The 24,027-nt window shown below is 41.3% G+C and overlaps 2 protein-coding genes across 2 annotated transcripts in view; one reads left to right on the forward strand and one right to left on the reverse strand.

Moving 5' to 3' along the window:
• The window catches only part of CASD1 (CAS1 domain containing 1), a 52,697-nt gene extending 47,286 nt beyond the window's left edge, over positions 1-5,411 (forward strand). Inside the window, exon 19 of the mRNA XM_069729385.1 lies at positions 643-5,411. Coding sequence (XP_069585486.1) covers positions 643-897 — 255 coding nt within the window. The 3' untranslated portion in view covers positions 898-5,411. The remainder of the gene's footprint in view (positions 1-642) is intronic.
• Positions 5,412-7,356: 1,945 nt separating this feature from the next.
• COL1A2 (collagen type I alpha 2 chain) overlaps positions 7,357-24,027 on the reverse strand; it is a 29,112-nt gene continuing 12,441 nt past the window's right edge. The window contains exons 13-50 of the mRNA XM_069729386.1: positions 23,687-23,731; positions 23,343-23,396; positions 23,158-23,256; positions 23,029-23,073; positions 22,694-22,792; positions 22,556-22,609; positions 22,300-22,407; positions 21,636-21,689; positions 21,451-21,549; positions 21,273-21,326; positions 20,541-20,639; positions 20,387-20,440; positions 20,045-20,098; positions 19,876-19,929; positions 19,727-19,780; positions 19,144-19,188; positions 18,933-19,031; positions 18,069-18,176; positions 17,877-17,930; positions 16,557-16,610; positions 16,383-16,436; positions 16,237-16,290; positions 16,032-16,139; positions 15,810-15,863; positions 15,665-15,718; positions 15,015-15,176; positions 13,936-14,043; positions 13,505-13,612; positions 13,128-13,181; positions 12,928-13,035; positions 11,929-11,982; positions 11,119-11,226; positions 10,966-11,019; positions 10,763-10,870; positions 10,355-10,598; positions 9,631-9,815; positions 8,698-8,940; positions 7,357-7,834 (exon numbers count right to left, since the gene is read on the reverse strand). Coding sequence (XP_069585487.1) covers positions 7,688-7,834; positions 8,698-8,940; positions 9,631-9,815; positions 10,355-10,598; positions 10,763-10,870; positions 10,966-11,019; positions 11,119-11,226; positions 11,929-11,982; positions 12,928-13,035; positions 13,128-13,181; positions 13,505-13,612; positions 13,936-14,043; positions 15,015-15,176; positions 15,665-15,718; positions 15,810-15,863; positions 16,032-16,139; positions 16,237-16,290; positions 16,383-16,436; positions 16,557-16,610; positions 17,877-17,930; positions 18,069-18,176; positions 18,933-19,031; positions 19,144-19,188; positions 19,727-19,780; positions 19,876-19,929; positions 20,045-20,098; positions 20,387-20,440; positions 20,541-20,639; positions 21,273-21,326; positions 21,451-21,549; positions 21,636-21,689; positions 22,300-22,407; positions 22,556-22,609; positions 22,694-22,792; positions 23,029-23,073; positions 23,158-23,256; positions 23,343-23,396; positions 23,687-23,731 — 3,393 coding nt within the window. The 3' untranslated portion in view covers positions 7,357-7,687. The remainder of the gene's footprint in view (positions 7,835-8,697; positions 8,941-9,630; positions 9,816-10,354; positions 10,599-10,762; positions 10,871-10,965; positions 11,020-11,118; positions 11,227-11,928; positions 11,983-12,927; positions 13,036-13,127; positions 13,182-13,504; positions 13,613-13,935; positions 14,044-15,014; positions 15,177-15,664; positions 15,719-15,809; positions 15,864-16,031; positions 16,140-16,236; positions 16,291-16,382; positions 16,437-16,556; positions 16,611-17,876; positions 17,931-18,068; positions 18,177-18,932; positions 19,032-19,143; positions 19,189-19,726; positions 19,781-19,875; positions 19,930-20,044; positions 20,099-20,386; positions 20,441-20,540; positions 20,640-21,272; positions 21,327-21,450; positions 21,550-21,635; positions 21,690-22,299; positions 22,408-22,555; positions 22,610-22,693; positions 22,793-23,028; positions 23,074-23,157; positions 23,257-23,342; positions 23,397-23,686; positions 23,732-24,027) is intronic.

Below are 24,027 nucleotides of genomic sequence, written 5' to 3' on the forward strand. Positions count from 1 at the left end.
TGTTGGTTGACCGCTGCTGGCGATGGTAATAATGGTCTTCAGTGTCCTCCATTTGTACACAGTTTGTCTGCCGGTGGATTGTTGCTTCCAAATTCTTGAAGGTTGGCTTTATAACCTTTTTCAGCATGATGAGCATAAACCATTCTTCTTCGGAGTTCCATCGGGAATCTTCTTTGTTCATGCCGTGATCCAATTCCATAAAAATGTGTTGTGAGCATCAGACTTTAATAAATTCCTGTTGTTTAAATAAAACTGGTTGCCCAATCACACCAGATTGTAATCCCATTGACTGAAAACACCAGAGTCTAATTTCACGTTATCTGCTAACCTTAAAGGTTCACATAACCTTTGCCACTCTGACATGTGATACTGGAACCTTTTTTTTAATTTAAAAAATAAAAAAGTAAAAAACTGTGGGCTTATAGTGCATGGTCTGCGTGGGCGGAGCATAACCAAAGGCTTGTCACGCCCCTGAAGAGCTACTTCCTGTACTTTACTCCATTCCTCCAGCCCCGCACTAATAATAACTATATTTCATCTAGGTTATCAGGGATATTTTGGGTGTTTACTTTCCTGCAATTTTTTTTTTTTAGATTAGTGCTTTTTTCTTTGCATCTAACACCTCTATATTTTATCTTCCAGTTATTCATCTGTCAGTATCACATTTGGCTGGCTGCTGACACAAAGGGAATCCTGGTCCTCATCCCTGGGAACCCCATGCTGAACATCATCATTAGCACGTTTATATTCGTGTGCGTGGCGCATGAAATCTCCCACATAACCAACGACCTGGCACAGATCGCTGTTCCCAAGGACATGTCGGCTCTTACCAAGAGGTTAATCTGCATCACCAGCTTCTTTTTTATACTCCTGTTTCTATCCGCTGTCCAACATTAGCCGGACGGCGGGCCTAGACTTTCACAGACTCCAGGAAACGCGTCTACCTAATGTCACGCAGCGTCTGAGGATACATGGACCTCGTCTTCTACAGGAGCAGCCTGCAGTCACTGTCCCTGCTGTGGCAAGGCTAATACTCCGACCATGCGGGAAGTAGGGGTTTCACAACAGCGAAAGACCGCTGACCTATAGAAAACAAGATGGGTATGGATATAGAAGTGAAGAAAAAAACACAAAAAAAAAAACTGTACAGAAGAAACTTTTTTTCTTAATTTAATAGGAATACCTTCTGTTTACATGTTTTTATTCAGGGGGCTGCCGCCGAGGTGCTGTCTTGTCCCTCTGCCTTTTTGCATTTGCTATAGATGTTGTGGGGCGAAAGCTCAAAAAGCGTTACTGACCACTGAAGCTGTGAAGGGGTGGAGCGCCTGACCTCCATGTGTTGGGAAGGGGTGTAGCGCCTGACCTCCGCATGTTGGTAAGGGGTGGAGCGCCTGACCTCCGCGTGCTGGGAAGGGGTGGAGCGCTGGAACCTCCGCATGTTAGGAAGGGGTGGAGCGCCTGACCTCTGCGTGTTGGAAAGGGGTGGAGCAGCTGACTTTGTGGAGGGAAGGGATGGGGAGCGGCTGACCTCCGCATGGAGGGAAGGGATTGGGAGCTGCTGACCTCTTCTTGTTGGGAAGGGGTGGAGCGGCTGACCTTCACTTGTTGGGAGGGGTGGAGCGGCTGACCTCCGCGTGGTGGGGAGGGATGGGGAGCGACTGACCTCCGTGTGGTGGGGAGGGATGGGGAGCAGCTAACCTCCGCGTGGAGGGAAGGGATGGGGAGCGGCTGACCTCCGCGTGGTGGGGAGGGATGGGGAGCGACTGACCTCCGCGTGGTGGGGAGGGATGGGGAGCGACTGACCTCCGTGTGGTGGGGAGGGATGGGGAGCAGCTAACCTCCGCGTGGAGGGAAGGGATGGGGAGCGGCTGACTTCCGCGTGGAGGGAAGGGATGGGGAACGGCTGACCTCCGTGTGGTGGGGAGGGATGGGGAGCGACTGACCTCCGCGTGGTGGGGAGGGATGGGGAACGGCTGACTTCCGCGTGGTGGGGAGGGATGGGGAGCGACTGACTTCCGCGTGGTGGGGAGGGATGGGGAGCGACTGACCTCCGCGTGGTGGGGAGGGATGGGGAGTGACTGACCTCCGTGTGGTGGGGAGGGATGGGGAGCGACTGACCGCCGCGTGGTGGGGAGGGATGGGGAGCGACTGACCTCCGCGTGGTGGGTAGGCATGGGGAGCGGCTGACCTCCGCGTGGAGGGAAGGGATGGGGAGCAGCTGACTTCCGCGTGGAGGGAAGGGGTGGAGCGGCTGACCGCCGTGTGGAGGGAAGAATGTCAGGCTGATAAAGCTTTTGATTTTTTTTTTTTTTTGTGCGATTATGTACGTGAGATTTGTAATTTATAAGGAGCGGTATGTATATACTGTCTGTGATCCTGTATGTAAGGTAGCGGCACTTAACCCAGCAGCAGAAGAGGAACATACAGCGTACATTCAGAGTAGATCCACATACAAAGCTGAGTCACTTCAGCGATACGTTATTTTTTATTTTTTTTTTCTATTAAGGGTAACACTCCGCTTTATGGAGGCCGCCCGCGGATATAGGAGGTCTTACAGGCCAGGCAAACCGTTAACGGAGAGGAATGAAGTGGCGCTCACCAAGCAGTTTAACCTTCCATATTGCTTCTCGCATGACTTGCAAAAATGTCACAAGGGTTGGGAGGTTGCAAAATAGGCAGGCCACACAGTGCTCCCTGGGAAAAAGGTATGCAAATTAGCTCATCTCCAGAAGGAGGAAAACTGTCTCTCTAGTGCCACCTATAGGTAGTTGCCCAACCAGAAATCACTTTATGGTTTGGTTAATATTCTATTGACTAATTTATATGACCATAAACGATTCAACAAGGGGTAATATAGAGACAGATTTCTTACTTCTGTGTGAGAGCTCATTTGTGTTAGTGTATATTATTCCGTTGTACTCCAGAGCTGTACGTACAATTCTGCACAATTAGCTCGATTTTTTTTTTTTTTTTCCCAGTATTTTTTTTGCTTACTCATTGCCTACGTTATGGGTATGTACTATAATTTGCCACATGTAAGCAGAATTATATCTTCCCCCCCCCCCCCCCTTAGTAATCCACTCAACGAAGTAAAACTTGTCAGCTGTTTCCAGTGATGACCAACAGAATTGTGAATGCAGCTCTGGAGCATAATACTGTTTGTATTCTATTCACAAAGTTAGCCAGCAAGTTTTGCAGATTGTGTTTAGGCGAAACACATATCGGACATGGTGGTGTATACCGTCTGTGCCCTAGATGTCCAGATGTGCACACCCTTTGGTGACTGATGCCGCGGGCCTTGATTTGCACCATGCATTATCAGGAATTCTTGATAACTGGCACTTTCCTATACTTTTGTAACACACACTCCTCTACCGGTGCTGGGGGGTAATAATTTCATTTATTTGGGGTATTTTGGCGTTCTTTCCTTCTCTGGGCATTGGTTTGGCGTTTTGAGTGACTGTGAGTGTATAGTTGTATATTACGAGCTGATTACAGATGAGATGTATATATTTTAAAGTCATTTTTTTTTTTAACATTTATTTATTAAAAGAAAAAATTTAAGTTTTATTCTTTTTCCTCCCATTCAGGCTTCGTACACACACGGCGGGATTATTATCGCACTTTTGCATCAAATAATTCCGCAATGTCTAGACGTAGCCTCGGCTCTGCTTTTTAGGACCGAATGTTCACATTGTAGATTTACTGCCAAATTCATTACATAAGTCGAATTTCTTTAAAGGGATTGTTCAGACTTAGAAAAAAGACACATGGCCGCTCTTTTTCTTGAAGCAGCGCCACGGCTGTAGATGTATTGAGTCTGGTATTGCAGCTCTTTTTGACGTAAATGGGTCGGAGTTGCAATACTATACATAGCCTGTGGACAAGGGTGGCGCTGTTTTTGTTGGGGTTTTTTTTTTTTTTTTTTTGCAGAAAACCGCAATCTTGTTCAAGCCCTTTAATCTGAAAGGTCTTCTGGGTATTTTTTTGTGATCAGAACTTCAGATGTTGTGTTAAAGGGGTTATTCCAGTTTACAAAAATACTATTATTATTAATATTAGACCATCATAGTCTATAGATTTGCAGGACCCTCGTCCGGCGTCTGTCGGTATACCTCTGCACCTGGACCAGGGTCCCACACACTTGAATGCTGAGAATCAATGGGCATCTCTGGCGTTTACAAGGCCCCTATCATGACATTAAGGGCCCAGTGGCTTCGGGCCTAAAGCAAGCATCGGTGGCGTCCAGGATGCCGGCATTCAAGTTTCGGCAGATGTTCACAAACCTCGCCTTCGCCTTCCACGAGTGCTGACATGGACATCAGCCTGGGACACTGAAAATCTTTCTGCTCATCTCTAGTGTGAGCCTATACTGAGAATCACACCAATCGCCAGAAAGAAGGATCCGGTCATGCTGTTCTCCATAATTTATCTATGATTAGGACTTTTTTTGCATAAAGAAGTAGTGGTACGGCTGTGTAGGTGCTTGTCTGCCCATTAAAACGATATATCTTTTGTATAGATCCGATGTTCCAGTCATGAGAAATCTAGTGTAGAAGCCGTATGCAAATCCAGGGGGCGTGTCAATGCATTTACAGGAAGTAGTCAAAAGTGCACTTCCTGCCCAATTTTCTTGACTTCAACGAAGGATTTCTCATGACTGGTGCTTCGGATCTAAACAAAAAAAGTATCGTTTTTATTGGGGGTGATGCACCTATGCAGCTGTACCGTTATTTCCATATGATGATCGAGTCCCTTTAAATTCAGCATAGTCTGCAGGAAAACAAGGGACATAACTCCTGCTACGACATCGGACCCACACAGATTTAACAACTATCACCGTGGGAGATCATTTTTGTAAACTGGGATACTCTTAAAGAATATTCACCCTGGATTCTTTCAGACCATGTCCCACTTTCCAAAATGTTTATACAGTAGATATGAGTGTAAAATGTGTTAGGAGAATATTTATAGGAAAAATTGATTTTCAACTGAAGAAAACTTTTTTTTTTTTTTCCCCCTCAATAACAGCCCTATTCTTGCCCATCAAAATGGATCTGAGCTGTTCTCCCGTGAAAAGAGTGGTGCTGTTTTTAAGGGGTAAAAAAACGACCTTTTTTTTTCTCTCCTATTTCAATCTTATATTGAAGTCTTTGGGTTTTGTGGTTCCACGGCTGCGGTCTGATGATGGTAACTTTTGGTACTTGGGTTTTATTCCTCCTGCAATACTATTGTGGGGTCTGGGCCTCTCGTGACTGAGCTTTATGTAGGACGTTCTTATGTTTTCTGTTATTTATATGTGTGCACGTGTTTACACCCTGATTGCCAGGATTCTTTATTTAATTTATCTTATGAAGTGTATATTAAGTATTGGGGGGAAAATGAGAGGGTAATAAATCCCATTTAACTTCCTTCTTGTGTCTTTTTTTTATATCATGTTTGGTGTGATAAATGCTCACATTTATGCATCATAATATCGTAAATGCAAAGTGCTGAAAACTCCCCGTCGTATCCGAACTGTAAGATGGGACTGAAAAGTACCAAGCAAGACATAACAAAGATAATTTATGATAATTTTCTATCTAAGGACCACCCATGAGGAACAATTAAAGGGGAATTTTTTTCCCTAAAGAATACCCCACCTCCTTCGGGGTTTCCCCACCATTCCCAGTTTGACACTTATCCTCTTCGCCTATGGTCTGTTCTTCCTAGTTTCAGTCTTCGTCACAATGGAAATGACAGCTGATCGGTAGGGGTGCATGGACAACCCCGAAATATTACCAATAAAAAAGGAGCAAGACCGAGGGCTAAAACTGTGGCATAAAGATGGGTCACCAATTTTATTTTGGTGCTGGGGCAATTCCACCTTGATTTTGGTCCATAGAAGATACTGACTACTTGTATACTAATCTCTCTGGTGCCCCAGATAATACACACAAGGACTGATCGTGCTCCACAATGTTTCAGCCTCAGATTAAGGTTTTTATCAGAATTGTGGATAACAAAGCTACCATTAATGTTGCCTTCTATCTAACGTGTGCGCAACCTTTGGGGCTTTGAAGCAGCGCTTAATGAAGTTGACACTTTCTTTTGGATCACTTTTCATCATGATTAAGGATGCTGCAACACCCCGAAACGCGTAGTTCCCAATGTCAGATCGATGTTGGCACTATTTTAAACGTGAAGTTTTATCGCACGCACGTGAATAAAGAAGATTGCTTCTTCGTCAGTCGGATTTTCTCTTTCTTACGTTCTTTGAATCACTTTCTACAAGATGCCTCTAGGAGGGTTGCAAACGACATGTCTTCAGGCTTGGCGCCTCTCTTTGGTTCAGATGCGTCATGCCTGTCAGTGTCATACTAATAGTCCAATGTACATCGTAGAAATGGTGGCTATTGTTAGGACCTTGACCGCAAAGTCAAACCATCAAAGGGAGACCCTCGCTTTCCTCTAACCACTTGGATGCTACGTTCAGCACTGAATCCGGAATCTTGAGTTCTCTCTGATACCAGTCGTTAACTGTTGCACCCTGGGACCATCACTAATCAGAAGAATAACGAGAACCCAGGCTGATCTGCTCTTACATATTTTTGGTTAATGTGATTATTTTGTAGGATAGCCCATCGTGAATTTCTCTTATTATTGGGATTATTTCCTCTTCCTGACCTTCATTTATTAGTCAGACTGAAGCCACTACTGTGTAATACTTCATGTCTCCTTTGGGGGCACTGCAGGAAAACAAAACACTTGCAAAATCCACTTGACTTCGTTTTCTAGTATAGTCCAACATGATATATGGAAATATAACCCAAAAAACTAAACATTTTTATGGGTTGCATATCCACACTACATTCTTAACTCTCCTCCATTCATAAACTTGCAAAGCAAACACCGGAAGCTTTTATCAGCAAGTAACTGTCCCCAGCCTCTTTGGTCACGGACATTGGACATGCTTTATTTTTCACACGTCACACATATACAATACAAGAAACAATGGCACCACCAAAGGCCCAATGAGATGATCATTTTTGGAAAAAATGTAGGGACCATCTGATTTATCAGTTTGTGAAGACTCTTCACACTTTCTACTTGTTTTCATGGAGCGATTTCCCCTCCCTCCGGAAAAAAAACCACAATACAACTTGGTACAGAAAAATGGATGTTAATGTTTATTAGCACCGTTTCAGTGGTTCAAGTACCATAATTAGCACCTCGGTACGACCGCTTCCTTCTCCTAGCACCACTTTTTGGATACCCATCTGGAGCCATGAACATTAGGTATGAGGTAGCTAAAACCTATTGGAAGCCACAGCTTTAAACTTCCTCTGTGGTAGATATTGATAGGCCACAAAGATGCAAGCTTTCACGTTTTTTATTTCGATTTTTTGAAATTTTTTTTTTATCTTACAAAAGCTGACATTCTGTCTTTAAATTTCACTTGATGTTACGATAGTGAAAGACTTCCGTATCCTCTTTTGGTACGTTTCAGATTTTCTTTGCACGATGCTCCTTTTTTTTAAAATAAAAAAAGAAAATTTCTTCTCTTGCCCAAAATTTACCCAGGTAGATGTTGGAAAAAAAAAAATAACGACCTAGAATTAGAAGGTGTCAGCTTATAGAAAAGGGACGAAGAGAGAGAACGCGTCTTAAGTTAGTTTTTTTTTTTTAAAAAAAAAAACATTGTTCGTTATTTGAAACAGACTGGACCAATGTCTATTCCGAACTCTTGGTCGGCACCACCAATGTCCAAAGGTGCAATGTCCAGGAAGGGTAAGCGCGATGGTTTGTTTGTTCTGTATTCGATGACTGTCTTGCCCCAATCTCCGTTACGTGTCTGTAATAGAAGGATACAATTAATGAGTAGGTGCCCTCGTAAAAAAAAAAAAAATTTGGCTTCTCCAATAGTGTCAACCTTCACAGTAATCGCCTTTGGGAAAACTTTTTATATGAAGGTTATTTACTCTGTTGAGTGTTCAACTCTGAAGATCATTAGATGGCAATGGTGGTCAAGCTAACCAGTTATGGGGTCTCTCAAGTGGATATGTGCTCAATCTCAATGCCCTACTTTCTATTTTTTGCCTTGTGTCCCCAGCCTCTCCCAGAAGGCAGCTTCTTGTGCATGGTCAAGTCGCAGTTTTTGGAAATTGTGCAAAACTGTAATGTGTCAATCTTAAAATTCGAGAAGGTAGTTTTACTATTTTTTCCCTAAAATGGATGGTGACTAGAGTTGAGCACTTAGATTCATAGGATCCTGGTCCAGTAGCCACATGGGTAGTCTGTAGCTTGCGAATTACAGCCTTGCAAATGTCCTACTACCTGACAAAATCCCCTGACAAGTAGGCTACGCAATGTCATTGCGTTATGGTGCTACGCGTGCATTGACGTTGCGTTAGGCCTGTTAAAAGAAAGAGGTGTCGGGATGCCGAAAAGTAGTAGGAGGTTTCCAGGACTCTGGTGTGACCACTGGACTAGTCTTCTGAGAATCTTTTTTGCTAACTTCATTGCAAATAGTGGTTGCAGAGGGCGCACCAAGAACTCCACATGGCCCTAGACTTGCCCTTTACTCACCACTCCCTTAAAAGTAAGGACATGTGGAGTTGGCATCCATTTAAATATATGGTTCCATCATGGAAGGGTGTAGTGCCACAATGGAGACTAACAAGAACTGTGTTTTCCGACTCTGCTCTCTGGACTTACCGTGCAGCCGTCTTCAAGAACGCTGAAAGTGAATCTGCTGTTGCCCTCTGCTCTGAGTTCGACGTCGTTGGATCCTTGCAGAATGACGGCCTTTTTCAGGTTGCCGGTCTGTCCATCCATGTAGGCAATGCTGTTCTTGCAGTGGTAGGTGATGTTCTGGGAGGCATGGTTTGCCAGTAGACGCATGAAGGCGAGTTGAGTGGCCATATCCTTGGGAGTGACACCTTCATCGTTGTATTCAAACTAACGAGGTAAGGAAATACATTTGCACGTAAGTATAAAAATTCCTACATTCATGCATTATACAAAGACAGTAATTAATTGTCTTATAAATTGATGGACTATGGTTGTGCCATAACTTTATGGTTGATCCGACTTCTGGAAACACTCCAATCCTGAGAATGAAGGACATGTCATGCTGGTACAGCCCGGTGAACTCTTCTAAGTTCTCCCTACATAGCAGCGCTCCCAAACATCTGGCAGTGCAGAGTACTGCAGCCAACCCAATTCACTTGCATGGAGCTTCTCGGCAAAGCGGCCTCATGCTCTCACCTTTAGGACCTTCATTGTTCCTTAGTATGAAGGACCGTATCCATTAAATGGGGCTAGTTCCAGTTTCTATTTGGCAAGAAGTGCTACCGGGGAGAGGAAACTCAGAAGAGGATTGGTGTAGGTCCCAAAACTCAAACCTCCACCGGTCAGGAGATAATGGCATATAGCACTTTAAAATGGAATCACCCTGACATAACACATCCACAATTCACATTCACTCACATAGGGTATATGGGAAAATATTTTGGGCTGTACATAGCAGTTGTCTTGGCACTATATGGTAATTTTATGTGGGTTGCATTGCTTTTTGCCTGAGGTCCATTTTCTATAAAAGTAGCCCTTTGGTCTTGGATTGGGCCAAAGGTTGCTGGCATTAGTCACCTGTGTGCCACCATTGATGGTTTCACCGAACCAAACGTGCTTCTTGTTGGATTTGTTGATGTACCAGTTCTTCTGTGGGATGCTGTCTGGGTTTGCGTGGATGCAAGTCTCACCACTGGAGAAGTCACAGAATACTCTGATGGCATCGGAAGAGCAGCCTTGGTTGGGGTCAATCCAGTAGAATCCTGTAAAGTAGGAAAACATCAGAGGTCATTCATTGTTTTGGAATGCACCTCATAGTGTTTCCTATGTGTGGGTTAATTTTTCTTGGCTTTCTACTCGAAACTGCCTAAGATGAAGTACCACTGATTCTATAAGGATAAAACCCCTTTACATTGGATAGTAGATAAATGGATTATTAGTAGAGGTCTGACCAATGGTATGTATCCCCACCAGTCCTGAAAACACGAGTCCTGTATCGAAAACGTGAACAGAGCAGTAATGCACGTGATTGACCAGCAATTCATTCACTATTGTAGGCCGTGGTTACGCAAGAGCGCTAGTTCCCAAAGTCTGATCATGGGACCCTTGACCATACAGTGGATTCATCACCTATCCTGATGGTGGTGGATACATTTTGTTGATGGGAAAACCCTTTTAACTTCCAGATATAGGTGGGGCATTGGTTGTGCAAACAAGATACTGAAGTGGCCAAGATAAAAAAAAAAAAATAATAAACTACAAATGAAAAGTCTGCCAGGCACTCTCTTATGTTTGTACATACCGCTAGTCCAGTCGGGGTGGCTGAGTCTTAAGTCACGGCAGGTACGGGATGGGTTCTTTCTTGAGCCTTCTGGCATCAGAATGGTTTCGATCTGGTTGTTCAGAGATTTCAAAGTAGCATCCACTTCGTAATCCTTGGGTCTGCGAACAGGTTGGTCAGCTCTGTAGAATTCACCGCCTTCATGTTCATATCCGCCACCAGATGGACCAGCGTGTCCAGGAGGACCAGGGGGACCAGGAGGACCCTATGTAACATTAAAAGTAATCATTACCCCAGGCTTTAAAAAGCAACATGTAAACTATACGTCTAATTAGTTTGTCTAAATACTTGAAGCTCACAGGGTTGTCTTATTCCAGAAATTTATAAGTGTGACTTTTTGAGACAGAAAAATTAACTTAAACTACTTACCATGGGACCGGAATAACCGGGTGGACCACGGGGACCAACGGGACCGATGGCACCAGCATGTCCAGAACGACCCTCTTTGCCTGGAGGACCTGATGGACCAGCGGGACCCTAAAATACCCCCACACCAAAAAAAAAATTAATATTCGCAATCCAAATAAAAATAATAATTTGGATTATTATTAGGTTGAATTAAATTTACATACACGAGGGCCAACTGGACCCATAGAGCCTGCGGGACCAGTCTCTCCTGGAGTTCCCTGATGGTGATCGTAAAAATAAATATTAGACTTAACATACAGATCCAAGGATGGTTGAAAATAGCATAATTTATAATATATAGTACACGCGTTACTCACATGGGGACCGGGAAGACCTTGTAGACCGTTATGTCCTTTGCGACCATCAAGACCTCTGCCTCCTCTCTCACCACCTTCACCCTTGTCACCACGAGGACCTTGGGGACCCTAATAAAAATAATGTTGGTCAAGAACTAATGTTACCATCAGTTTTTATTGGACAGTCTAAAAAGCCAGTAAACGAAAGAGCTCTGTATAGTTAATCGGTGCTCTTTAACGGGCCGAGATTGGCCCCGCCTAAATGCACTTTTGCCTCCAGCATTGCTCAACAATATGTGGAACCCCCATAGAAGAGAATGGAGAGAGCTGTGCTTTCAGGGCCAACCCCACATTCAGGATCCCATTTTTGAGTGGATCCCATACCATGTTAATATGTAATATATGTGTGAGATGGGAAATAGCTGTCCACTTGGAAAAAGATTTGAAGATTTCCCAAGCAATAAACCGAGCAGATGATGTCTTACTGTTGGGATCCTCCTCAATCTAAAGGAGAACCTGACACCAAGTGTTCAATATTTCTATAGCACCCCCACAGGGGAAATACAGCATTTCATGGCGTCCATTGAAATCTGGCTATTTCTATATAAGACATGGACTTTTTGGATCTCCCAGAGAAATGGTTGATTTTTTTTAGCTACTCTCTGTTGGAGCTAGTGGTAGTAGATCCCATTTATTAACCCCCAAATCCCTTAATATTATATTTAATAATAATTTCTGATTCTCTGTTTGGGCACTAGGGTTTTGAAGCCGATAAGGCGTCAATCAAAAGTTATAATATTTCTAGAATATTTAGATAAAAATTATACATACAGCAGGGCCTCTTGCACCAGCGGGACCGACTGAACCGGAAGGACCGGATGGACCCTAAAATAAAGAAACAGATTTGCAACACATTTACCAATTATTATATTAATGCAACATATGCCACATAATAATAATAATAGTACAAAAGTAATTGGTAGAACGAGTAGGAACCAACCAAGAAGAACCGACTATGAAACATTCCAGATGGAAACAAAAGATCTGACTACACAGGGTTTATTTGTAGTCTGTTACTATGGAGACACATAGGTCAGCATAGGAACTGTAAACGCAAAATTGTAGATTTTTAATTAGGACTAAATATGGATTAATTAGGTAGAGTTCCATAAAATTAAAGGATAATTAACAGAAATCACCAAAATTATTTGCAGCATCCTGATGCCAGGACCACGTTGGTAGCCCATGGCTGCCAGACCAGAGCCCTGTGACTCTCTTCCTATCTGCTAGCATTCCCGGTGTCTTTTTTTTTTTTATTAGTCAGCCTGGAGTGACGCAACAATGAAGTTGCGTTGGACCTACAAATCAGAAGAGGTACCGAGGATGCGGGAAGATTCGGAAAAGCTTTGCAGAGCTCTAGTTTGATGGCCGCTGGACTAGGTTACTGCAAATATTTTTTCTGAACTTATAGTGCAGGATGCAATTAAGCTAAAAAGTGACCGTATTACAGATTTGTGACCAATTTCGAAGACTCCTGTTCCATACAGGAGCACATGGTATTTTTTATTTTCTCACTGACGTATCCAAAATCTGGGAGGAAAAAAATTGTGGCATGTTTTCATATCGCTCCATTATGGCGGTATGAATTGATAGACACATAGGAGGGGAAAATACCAATCTGCACATGTTCACCATATGGCGGCACTAATCATCCATCATATTGATACATCGGAAAATTGTAATAATACTTTGTAAATATTGTATATCCCCATTTAATATATTTTGCCCAGATGATCTATCCTAAAAGTGGAAGTTCAAGTTTCAACTCACAGATTCACCGCGGTTTCCAGATTTACCAGCAGGACCAGTAGAACCGATGGACCCTGGAGCACCAGCAAGCCCAGAGGGACCAGTATTACCAGGATAACCACGTTCTCCCTAAAACAAAAACATTTTTTTTTTAAAGAAGTTGCTCAACAGAAATAAATTAATCTACATCATAAGAAAGAAAAAAAATAGTCCAAACTTACCTTGGCGCCGGGAAGACCATCGCGGCCGGGAGGTCCATCGTTACCGGGGTGGCCCTAGAATAAAATAAAGGTGTTTAGAAATGACTATTCAAAGAGCGCACAACCTATGTTTTGGATCCCAGGACAGGTTGGATTTGGGTCTTAGGCATATTTATAGGAAGAGGGATGTTGGAATGGATCACAGCTGTGGGATCATTTTTGGACGCATATTTGAAGTTGTTTTGTTCCAGCTTCGATAAGAATGAGCCGTGAGATGGGAAATTGTCGTGAACCTCTACAATTGATTAGTTGACCGCATCTGACCAATCTATCATCTGATATAATAAAGTGATGGACATTCCTAAATACAATTAAAAAAAAAATATTAAGATACTCACATCACGACCGGCTTCTCCAGCATGGCCAACGGGACCGGGGGATCCAACATTACCAGGAGAACCACGAGAACCTGCAGGACCAGCAAGACCAGAAGGACCAGACTCGCCCTATAGAGGAAAAAAACAAAAACAAATGTATCATTGAAGATTTTCTTAAATGCCTATGTACAGTATATTATCTTCTGGAATCAAATATAGCCTAAAACTAAACGCCCACCAGGAAGCCAGTGCAAAGAGTGATGATTTTTATTAGATCTGTCTTCAGCTTTTTTACTGCGTTGTATTTAAGGGCCAGCTATTTTTATATCTTTATATGGATGGTCACTTTTTTTTTTTTATCAATTACTATCGAGATTATCCACTACTTTTTTATTTACTATATTATATTACTTGATCAGTAGCGACTTTATCTTCAATTTTCGGGTACTTACATTGGAACCAGATCCGCCAGGAAGACCGCGCTCTCCTCTTGTACCAGGAAGACCAACAATACCGCGAGCACCAAGAACACCAGAGGGACCAGCAGTACCAGGTGCACCCTATGGTCACGGGAAAGAAGAGGAAAAACTAAAAGTTTCATAGTACATGAGCAATGGATACTGTAAAACCTCACAGGTCACTTCTTAAGAGCAGAAAGCATTGAAGATTAAAGAAAATTGTCCGCGATTCATCTTTTGTGTATTTTTCCGAAAGTCACTTTTCTTTCTGTGTCTAGCATTCGATGCCTTTTTTTTTTTTCTACCACCAAATTCATCAAAATGGTGCATGAAAATAAAAAATTGCTCTTTATTTTTACCCTTTTTAAGGTGAAAAAAACATTTGCGTGCAAATATGCAAAAAAAAAAAAAAATCAGACAGAAATTAGAGCACGTTTTGCACAAAAATTTGGGGATGTACTGTATAAAAAAATTGCAAATAATAAAAAGCTAAAGTTAAAAAAAGTTAAAAAAAGTTGCATTATCCGTTAAAATTTGGCATGCAACTCTAATATTTGCATGCAAATATGCAAAATAGATAAATAAATTACTCACTCCATGCAGGAATTGGAGCACATTCGCACAAAAATGCAACTAATTTAAAAATGGCAAATAATGCAACTGGATTACAAAACCCAATGCCCGTAAGGGCGAATAGAGAAAAAAAATACAAAAAACAAAAACAAACTTGAAAATTTTAAAGCTTAGATTAAAGAAAAAGCCTTAAAATGGGAAAAACTGGGCAAAAATAAAATAGGCGCAAAAATGTAATAATGAATTGGGCTCTATATGTAGTAAAACCTAAAAAAAAGAAAAATCTGCATGGATAAAAAAATAGTATTTTTAACTGTTTAGAAAATGATATGAAAAGTAAATATGTATTTCATGTGTGAAAAAAAAAAACATTGATGAAGACCTGAAATCATCATCAACAATATTCTTGACAACCTGAGACTTTAGGTTTTTTTTTACACTTTTTTTTTTTATCATTGTAAAGTGTTTTTGTTTTTTTTTAATTTATCATTTATACTTACAGCGGGACCAGATTCTCCAGAAGGACCTTTATCTCCAGCCAGACCTTGAGGGCCAAGATGACCTTGCTCACCAGGGCGACCAACTGGGCCACTGTCACCACGTGGACCTCTTGGACCATCTTTGCCAGCGAAACCAGTTGCGCCAGAAGGGCCAACGACACCCTACATGGGGGAAAAAATCATCTTATCTATGGATATAGTGTGAAATATTATTGAATGAAAATCCCGAGTATATTCTATTCAGTAATGGGCCCACAGATGTGTCATTGTGAATGCATCGCAGTCTCGAAATGAAGGATGTTGAGTTGCAAATTTTGATAAAATTGTACTTTCCTATTTTTCAACTTTTTTTTTTTCAAATTCACCTTTCATTAAAAGCGAGCTATGAGCTGATCATTTTTTTGTTTTTAGGATCGGCGAATATATGTGGGAACAGCCCATAAACCTTTTGTTTTATGTTGGGACTCATCAAGAGCAACATTCTTTTCTAAGAACCAAACGAAGGTGGCATGTTCTAGGTTTTCTTTGTAAAATGCGTCGATGTAACTGGTTACAACTATTACAACTCGTTTATGGTAATAAGCCGTTATCAAATTAATTGCCAGTGAAATTATAATTGCCGATGGAAAAGAATTTGCCGATGCACTTACAGCGGGTCCGGGAGTACCGACTCTTCCAGCAGGGCCAGGGAACCCAGTTGCACCCTATAATTGGGATATGTGATGTATAGTTAATGATTTTCTTCAAAAAGTTCACGGTAATCCTAACGTTATGGTATTCACACCGTTGACTTACAGAAGGACCTGCATCACCACGAGCGCCAGGGGATCCAGCAGCTCCATTGGGACCCTGAGCAAAAGACAAAAAAAGATTTGAATTTATCGCTCTTCGGTCACCAAGCCACTATGGTTTGGGAACACGGTCTAGCAGAGGTAACCGTATATTCACATGGTCTATAACCCATTATATTGCTCCGAACTTTACCATCCCCCAATGCTTAAAGTATGTGTTACTTACAGCAGGTCCAACTGCACCAGCGGGACCGAGTTGGCCAGGAGAACCAAGTTCTCCTTTGGGTCCCTTAGGTCCTCTCTCTCCTTTAACTCCAGCATGACCAGCAGCACCCTAGGGAATATAATGCAGACAATATAACAGTCCATTGTAATTAAGGAGACTAGAGTTGAAATCATTGCATGGCACTTTAAAAAGTCCAGTTACTTACAGGAGGTCCAGCAAAACCAGTAGGACCAGCGGGACCAGCTTCACCACGTTCACCCTGGATGGAGGAACAGAAGAAAAATGATCAGTTTGCTTTTTTTCCCATTCCTGGGGTATGTAAATCAATTTATTATAATGGATATCACTTACAGGAGTACCACGGGGACCAGCATTACCAGAAGGACCGGCAGGTCCAGATTCACCCTATATAAAAAAAAGAAAACAAATATTAAATATATAATAATATATCCATAATACAGGATAATTGTAGTGTAAAACTATAGTGGAATGGATTCTTATATGGCACCCGGATTACATCCTTACCCTGTCACCGGGACCTCCAGCTGGACCGGGGGCACCACCAGCACCAGCGGGACCCTATACAGAGCAAAATAAGAAAACAATATCAGAGTGATGGATCAGAAATAGATAGAAAATAGGAAAAAGTCATATTTGAATCCTCATTTCAGGTGTTCATGGTGTCCATTATGGCTAACCAGAAACTGGCGTACGACAACTATTATTGCAAAAAAAACAATCCACGCAAATTGCAGGTGGGTTGTCACTGCTCTCCCATATGTAGATGGACTTTTCTATTACATGGAAGACTCTTAGGAAAGAAGTTCCCAGCTGAGAGGTCTAGGACGTGTTATACTGTTATGCCTCAGAAATGCTTCTCCACTTCTGACCCAAACCTGATGATTAGTGTACGGTAGTAAAATTGGAATAAGGCACATATGAGACCACATAAAGTGGTGACGGGAGGCAATTAACATGACGTGGAGTTGTACATATTAGGGTACATATACAGAGATGGGTACATATTACATAGTGTGGCGACAGGAAAGTGAACATCAGTTGTTGAAAACCTGTGATGGGATGCAAATAAGATAGCGTAAAGTTGGAAAGGGGTAAAGTCTACTCTACAGTAGATCAGATATTGAGAGTTGGGTATGTGTTAGTGTAGAGTCGGTTATGGGTACATATTGGGTATTGAACGTTGGGTATGGGTACATATCAGATATTGAAGGTTGAGTATGTATTAGTGTAGAGTCGGTTATGGGTACATATTGGGTATTGAACGTTGGGTATGGGTGCATATCAAATATTGAGCATTGGGTATGTATTAGTGTAGAATTGGATATTGGTACACATCAGATATTGAAAGTTGGGCAAGTATTAATATACAGTAGATGGGTACATATCATAGATTGAGAGTTGGGTACATATGAGTGTAGATTTGGGTTTGTGTACATATCAGATATTAATAATGGAAATGTGTAGAATTGGGTGTATGTGGGTACATATGAGTGTAGAGTTGGGCTTGGGTACATATCAGATATTGAAAGTTGGGTACATATGAGTGTAGAATTGGGTTTGAGTACCCTTCAAATATAGAGAGTTTGGAGTGTATTAGTATAGAGTTGGGTGTGGGTCAGATATTGTACATTTAGGTACAGCACATAGCGCAGAGCTGTGATGGGGTGCATATGCTAGCATGCTACTGTAAAGTCAGAAAATAATACATATTGCATTGTAGGAATATATACAATATATTTAGGAAGCGGTAAGGGGTTGGGAAGGGATATATTCTAGAAAGAATAGAGTTTGGAGAACTAAAACAAAATATTACAGTGTACTCACACGAGCACCATCTCTTCCTGGGCTACCATAGTCTCCAGAATTGCCAGCATCTCCCTGTGGATCAAAAAGTCATGTTGAGTATTTTCACCAGTCATGGTCATGATTGGGATCTATGGAATGGGCCAATATCAATATATCATTACTCCAAATTCTTGGTGTCGTTTAATAAAGTTTTTTGTTTTGGCACATTACCTTTTCACCCTTGCCTCCTGGGACTCCAGCGGTACCTCTCTCTCCTGGGATTCCAGCAGGGCCTTGGGGTCCAAGAGCTCCGTTCAGACCAGCAGCACCAGGCTCTCCCTGGATGAGTTACATCATTACCATGTAGAATCAATTATAAAATGTAAAACTGCTGTGTTATTACTAGTATTGAACCCATCATGGTCAGAGCATGACACTTGACCTTTCATTTGGTGTTTTCTCAACCCCTTTGCCCTTTGCATGCACTTATCCCTGACCTGGACCTATCACAATTTTTGATTTTCCCTTTATAAATAACTATTTCTTTCAAACATAATAGTGTATTATATCTATAACCATACATCCAAGGTATTCCTGATAAGTATAGAAATACATCTATATCAGACAAAGAAAAACATCGTCAATGTAACTTCCCTAAACCATGAAAAATCTACAGAGGATGCCATAATGATATTTCGGTAAATAATGTTTTTGCCACTAGGGAAATTTGTGATAAATATAATAATTTCAATCACTGACCACCTATGGTGACAACTGTAATAATTTTGCTTACTTCAAACACTATGGTTGCAGATGGCTAACACAGCCATAATCTATGATTACTGACACAACTTTACCAATGCATATCATAAAATTGATCGTATCAACAATGCAAGAACTAATTATATAATCCTAATTTGGCTCCATCCCATAAGTACAAATGCTCTCTATATGGCTATAGATATTGATAATTTTTCATCATGGAACATTCTCTTGATTGAGAGATGTTTGTGTATTACTATACTTGTGTCCTCCAAAAAGTCGCATTTAAGAAATTGACTGTTTATAAATAATAATAATAGGAAAAAAACTTACTTTGCTTCCATCAGTTCCGGGGGCACCAGTAGGTCCACGGGGTCCGAGAGCTCCAAGTGGACCAACGGCTCCACTCTCACCAGGGCTACCACGCTCGCCCTAAAGAGCAACAATAGGACTATCATTATGGAACATGGAAAAGTTTTTCACAGGGATACACGATGGAGAAAGATGGTAGAAGGAGACCAGATTAATTTAATGTAATACTCACTCTTGTACCAGCAACACCAGCAGGGCCAAAATCACCAGGGGCACCCTAGAAAAAAATTATAAAAATATTAGTTAACATCAGACAGATATTGACAATCAAGTCTCTCTTAGATGAAGTCAGTCTGATAAGAGGGGCTTTCTTGTAGAATGCATTGGAGACGCAAAAAGAAATTCTCCAAGAGTCTGCAACCCATAGCGAACATACTATTGGTCATGAAGAAAACTATGTAATTTCAGAAAACTCTTCTGAAGTCATTTGGTGACTCGATGATTCTAAATCCAACATCTGCAACATGTAATATGCAGGTTCCCACCATGTTTGCTTTGGTTTTCTACAGTTTTTCCCAAATTCCCGCCAAAAATGGTAGGATAATTGGCTTCCTATGAAATTAGCCCTAGCTTTTGTAAAAAGGGGGCTTAGATTAGTGACATCCATTGAGGTCCTGGATCTTAGAACACTTCTATGGAATATGGGAAATAATAATAAATATCTGAATAAGGTAACAAATGGGCAAGATGTTACCACCAAACCCATAACTGGTGTCTACTAGACGACTGCAAATTTATATTAATTGGCAACTTACTCTTTCACCGGGTTTGCCAACTTCTCCTGGAGGACCACCGGGACCTGGCAGACCCTATCATTACAGAATGAACAATGGTTAATAATTGTACACATGGATCGAGAAACTATTCTTCATATTGTATTAGGATAGTAGTGAGAATTGTTTACCTGGAAACCTGCGGCACCAGATGGACCCTGTTCACCCTTTTCTCCTTGACCACCCTGAAGACCAAATATAGGAAATATGGGTTATCTTAGCTCTTTCTCCGGAAAGAAGTTTTGTTTTATGTTCTTTAAAGGAGGGTGCAAAAAAAAGGTGTTAGAAAATTCAACTTACACCAAGACCTGCGGGACCTTGGGCACCATTGTTTCCATCGGGACCTGGGGCTCCCTAAAAACAAATACATTGACATTAAGGAAATCGAAAAACATTCACTGAATTTTACTGTCATTATCAAAAATCGTGACTTGAGGTCTATAGTAACTATAATCTAGATTGCACCAACGATAACTAGCAAGTGTCTCTTCAGTCACCAGCTAATTATATTTTAAATCAAAAATGTTTTTACCAATATGTAGCGTCTACTAATCGGAACTAAAGTCTACATTATCTCTTCTAGGACTCTAGTTTTCGGTCTAAATACAATGTATTTGAAATCACTTTAGATATTGTACTTACTCTGTTTCCAGCGAGGCCTTGGTTTCCTTTTTCTCCATTCTTTCCGGGCTCACCCTGGGAGGAGAAGACGCCGCCATTAATGTCAGGTATGTTTATTTTTAATTAATTTACTCTCGCAATTAAACTTAAGATTATATTTCAGTAAAATACTCACATTTGGACCTTTGGGTCCAGGGAATCCAATGCTACCAGGTTCACCTCTGGGACCAGCGGGACCAGAAGCACCAGAGCGGCCTTCAATACCTTGGGGACCCTTAAACATAAGACAACTAGGTAAGTGCAAAATAAAGCACAGGTGCAATAATATCAAATGTAATCGTGTTTTTGAGGGTGATGTACTCTTCAAGATGCAGCCTCCACCTACGGTTACCCCACTACACTTGACCAAGCACCAAAACCACTAACCAATAAAAACCCACTGAGAGACACCCTTACTTAGAGGGCTTGTCCAGGATGAGAAAAATATTGCACCACAACTATCCATTGGTTATGTCTGGTTTATCTTTGGAGCAAAGCAGTCATCTTTTTCTAACCCTTGATAACCCCTTTAACAAAATCTTAATTGAGCTGAAACACATTGTAGACTATGGTACAAAAATAGCCCAGGTGTTTCTCTCCTAAGATCTAGGATTGGGGGGTATCTATATATTATCCTCCAGAATATAAGGTCTTTAATCTGACCATCAAGGACGACATCTGCTGAAAGTTGTATGTTCTCCCTGTGTTTAAGGGGGTTTCCTCCCTCAGTCCAAAGAGATACTGATAGGAAATATATGTTGTGAGCCCCAATGGTGGACATAGATGATGATGTCTGTAATGTTCTGTGGAATATGATGGGGCTGTATGAGAGACTCAACGAAATAAACTAAAATAGTACTAAACTTACAGCAAGACCTTCTTTGCCAGCAGGACCAGTGCTTCCCGAGAAACCAGGAAGACCCTAAAACAATAAGATTATCAATTAGTACGTACATACCACCTAAAATAATTTTATTACAGTTTTGGAAAAAACTTCCCATGGAACACGTACGAAAGGTTTATAGATTGAGAAGAGATTAACTTACTCTTGCTCCAACAAGACCGGGTTCTCCAGGGCGTCCAGCATCTCCATTGGGACCTCTTACTCCAGGAGGACCAGAAGCACCACGATTACCAGCTGGGCCCTAAATAAAGTAAAAAGTATGGATTAAACTAGTTTTGAATAAATCGAAATGGTCAACAATTGGACAGAACCTTGAAGTTAACTTACAATGCCACCAGCTCTACCATCAGGTCCAGGCAGACCACGGGTTCCGGGAACACCCTAAAATAAATATAACACAAATTAGATTTTGTATGACATTAGAAAAGTGCAAAACTATAGAAGTTTTCGCTATAACCGGCAGCTTAACGCTAATTCAGCCAACCACATTTCCTCACAAATTTCAATGTTAGTTGGGACAGGGGGAAAAGCTTCATCTAAACTTTTTTTCTGTCCCAGGTAATCTCCTGTAGAAAGAAAGAATTGGGCGTGTTAAAAAATTAGCATGCCCAGTTCTTTGTTTCAGGCAAAAGTAACAATCCTTTACACATAAATCAGTGGGTTTGGTCAACTTTCATCTTATGTATATGGACACCTTTAGAGGCTCTTCCTAGTGTGATATTCTGTAGTTCTGACCATTCTCACAGTAAGTATTTTGATCATCTGGATGACTCAGACTGCTTTATTGGCAAAATTTGTATGTATTATAAGTTTATCTCTGAGTATCGACAGTAATCTGGATAAGTATAATGATATATATGTATTACACAAAAAAGGATGTCGTCTATGTAACGTCAATAAACTATGAAAAAATCCAGATGTCACATTTGGATTCTAATATTTTGGGAAATTTATTAATTCTTAATAATTATTAATTGCAGATCATACTTACTCTAATTCCAGCATTTCCAGAGGGACCAGAAGATCCAGCCTCACCATTGGGTCCTCTCTTTCCTTCCTCTCCAGAAGGACCGGCAGGACCAGAAGGACCAGAAGTACCCTGCATTAAAATACAAACTGTGATAACTAGAAAGAAAAAGCTAAAGAAGGGATTTATAAAAAAAATTCCAGATCCGATTGGGAATGTAATTATTATAATCGGTCAACAAATTACTATAGTAGACCCTAATGAGATTGCTGCTACTTACAGGTTCACCCTTTGCTCCGCTATCTCCTTTAGAACCAGCAACACCAGGATCTCCCTATGACAAAAGAATTTACATTAGTATAGTGAAAGAACACAGACGGATTGCGCTATCTGGCAATATGTACATTCTGCCACTTACAGCAAGACCTCTTGCTCCAGCAGGTCCAGAAGGTCCAGGTGGTCCAGGAACACCACGACCACCAGGCAGACCAGGAGCACCAGCTACACCAGGAAGACCCTGAAATGAAACAAAATCATGTTTATATTAATATTATAATCCCTTCATCCTGCTCCCTGCATTGCACTGTTTATTTTTTGTCCACTAACATGGAAGTCAATGATGGCTCCTTACGGCTAAGAACCTAAGTTGGTAACCTTAAATATAGAAGCAAAAGTCCTACAGGGCTAAGTTGCAAGAAGACTCACAACCGATGGTCAACCCCTTTAACCAATACAATCCAGATATATACTTACAGATGCACCCTTTGCTCCGTTGACACCATTGTTACCAGGGTTGCCCTAAAAATTAATAAAATTTCATTAATAATGATGTGCTCACCCATACATGATATCTGTCGCATGTACAAAGCAGCAAGCGCTTACAGGTGGTCCAGCGGGGCCAACAGTACCAGGGGGTCCGGGTTCACCTCTTCCTCCAGCAGCACCAATTGGGCCAGTGTTACCAGAAGGTCCTATTTCACCCTATTAAAAAATTACAAGAAAATTATAAAGTTGCTCCAAGATCCCCCTTAAAAATATTTGCAGACTTCACCAAATACCCAACTTACCTTAACACCAGGGGCACCAGGAAGACCAGGGGAGCCGCCTGAACCAATTGGGCCCTGAAAAAGGTGAGACAGTTAAAAATCAGAAAAAAGTCATATATTAGAGAAGAATCCACCAAGTCCTCACCTAATAACTAGTAGAAATAAAACATATTAGCCCGTTTTATTGCTTATTCATTAATTCTAACTCAATTGGAATTTTTGCATTTATTTTTTATTTATTTTTTTGCTGTATATTGATACATGTATATTTTATATTAGGGCGTAACCCTAAACCCCACACATAATGTCACATGTCTACACTATTACTCATCAGCAAAGACATTTTAAATACATGTCATACTTACAGCGGGTCCGACTGGGCCACCGCTACCGTCACTTCCGCGGGCACCCTGTCAAAAAAAGAGTAGTAAGACTTTAAGGAAAGTAGCAAATTGTGTGTATAGATTCACATCCATCCATGACGTGTTACAAAGGTGTTCCTACCATCAAGGGTTAAATGCCACTGGTACTAACAAATGTTACCTTATATTAATATGATGCCAGCTGATCTATCGTTACTAACAGATCTGGATTGTTTGGGACTTTTCCCATATTTTCAAAAAACAATCCTGGAAAATTTGGGCAAAAGAGGTTGGGTTTATGTAAACCCTGCCCAAAAAATGGGCTTTCCTAGGGGGCGGACTTA

The sequence above is a fragment of the Ranitomeya imitator genome, chromosome 6, assembly GCF_032444005.1.
Source record: "Ranitomeya imitator isolate aRanImi1 chromosome 6, aRanImi1.pri, whole genome shotgun sequence".
In the NCBI taxonomy this organism is placed as follows: Eukaryota; Metazoa; Chordata; class Amphibia; order Anura; family Dendrobatidae; genus Ranitomeya; species Ranitomeya imitator.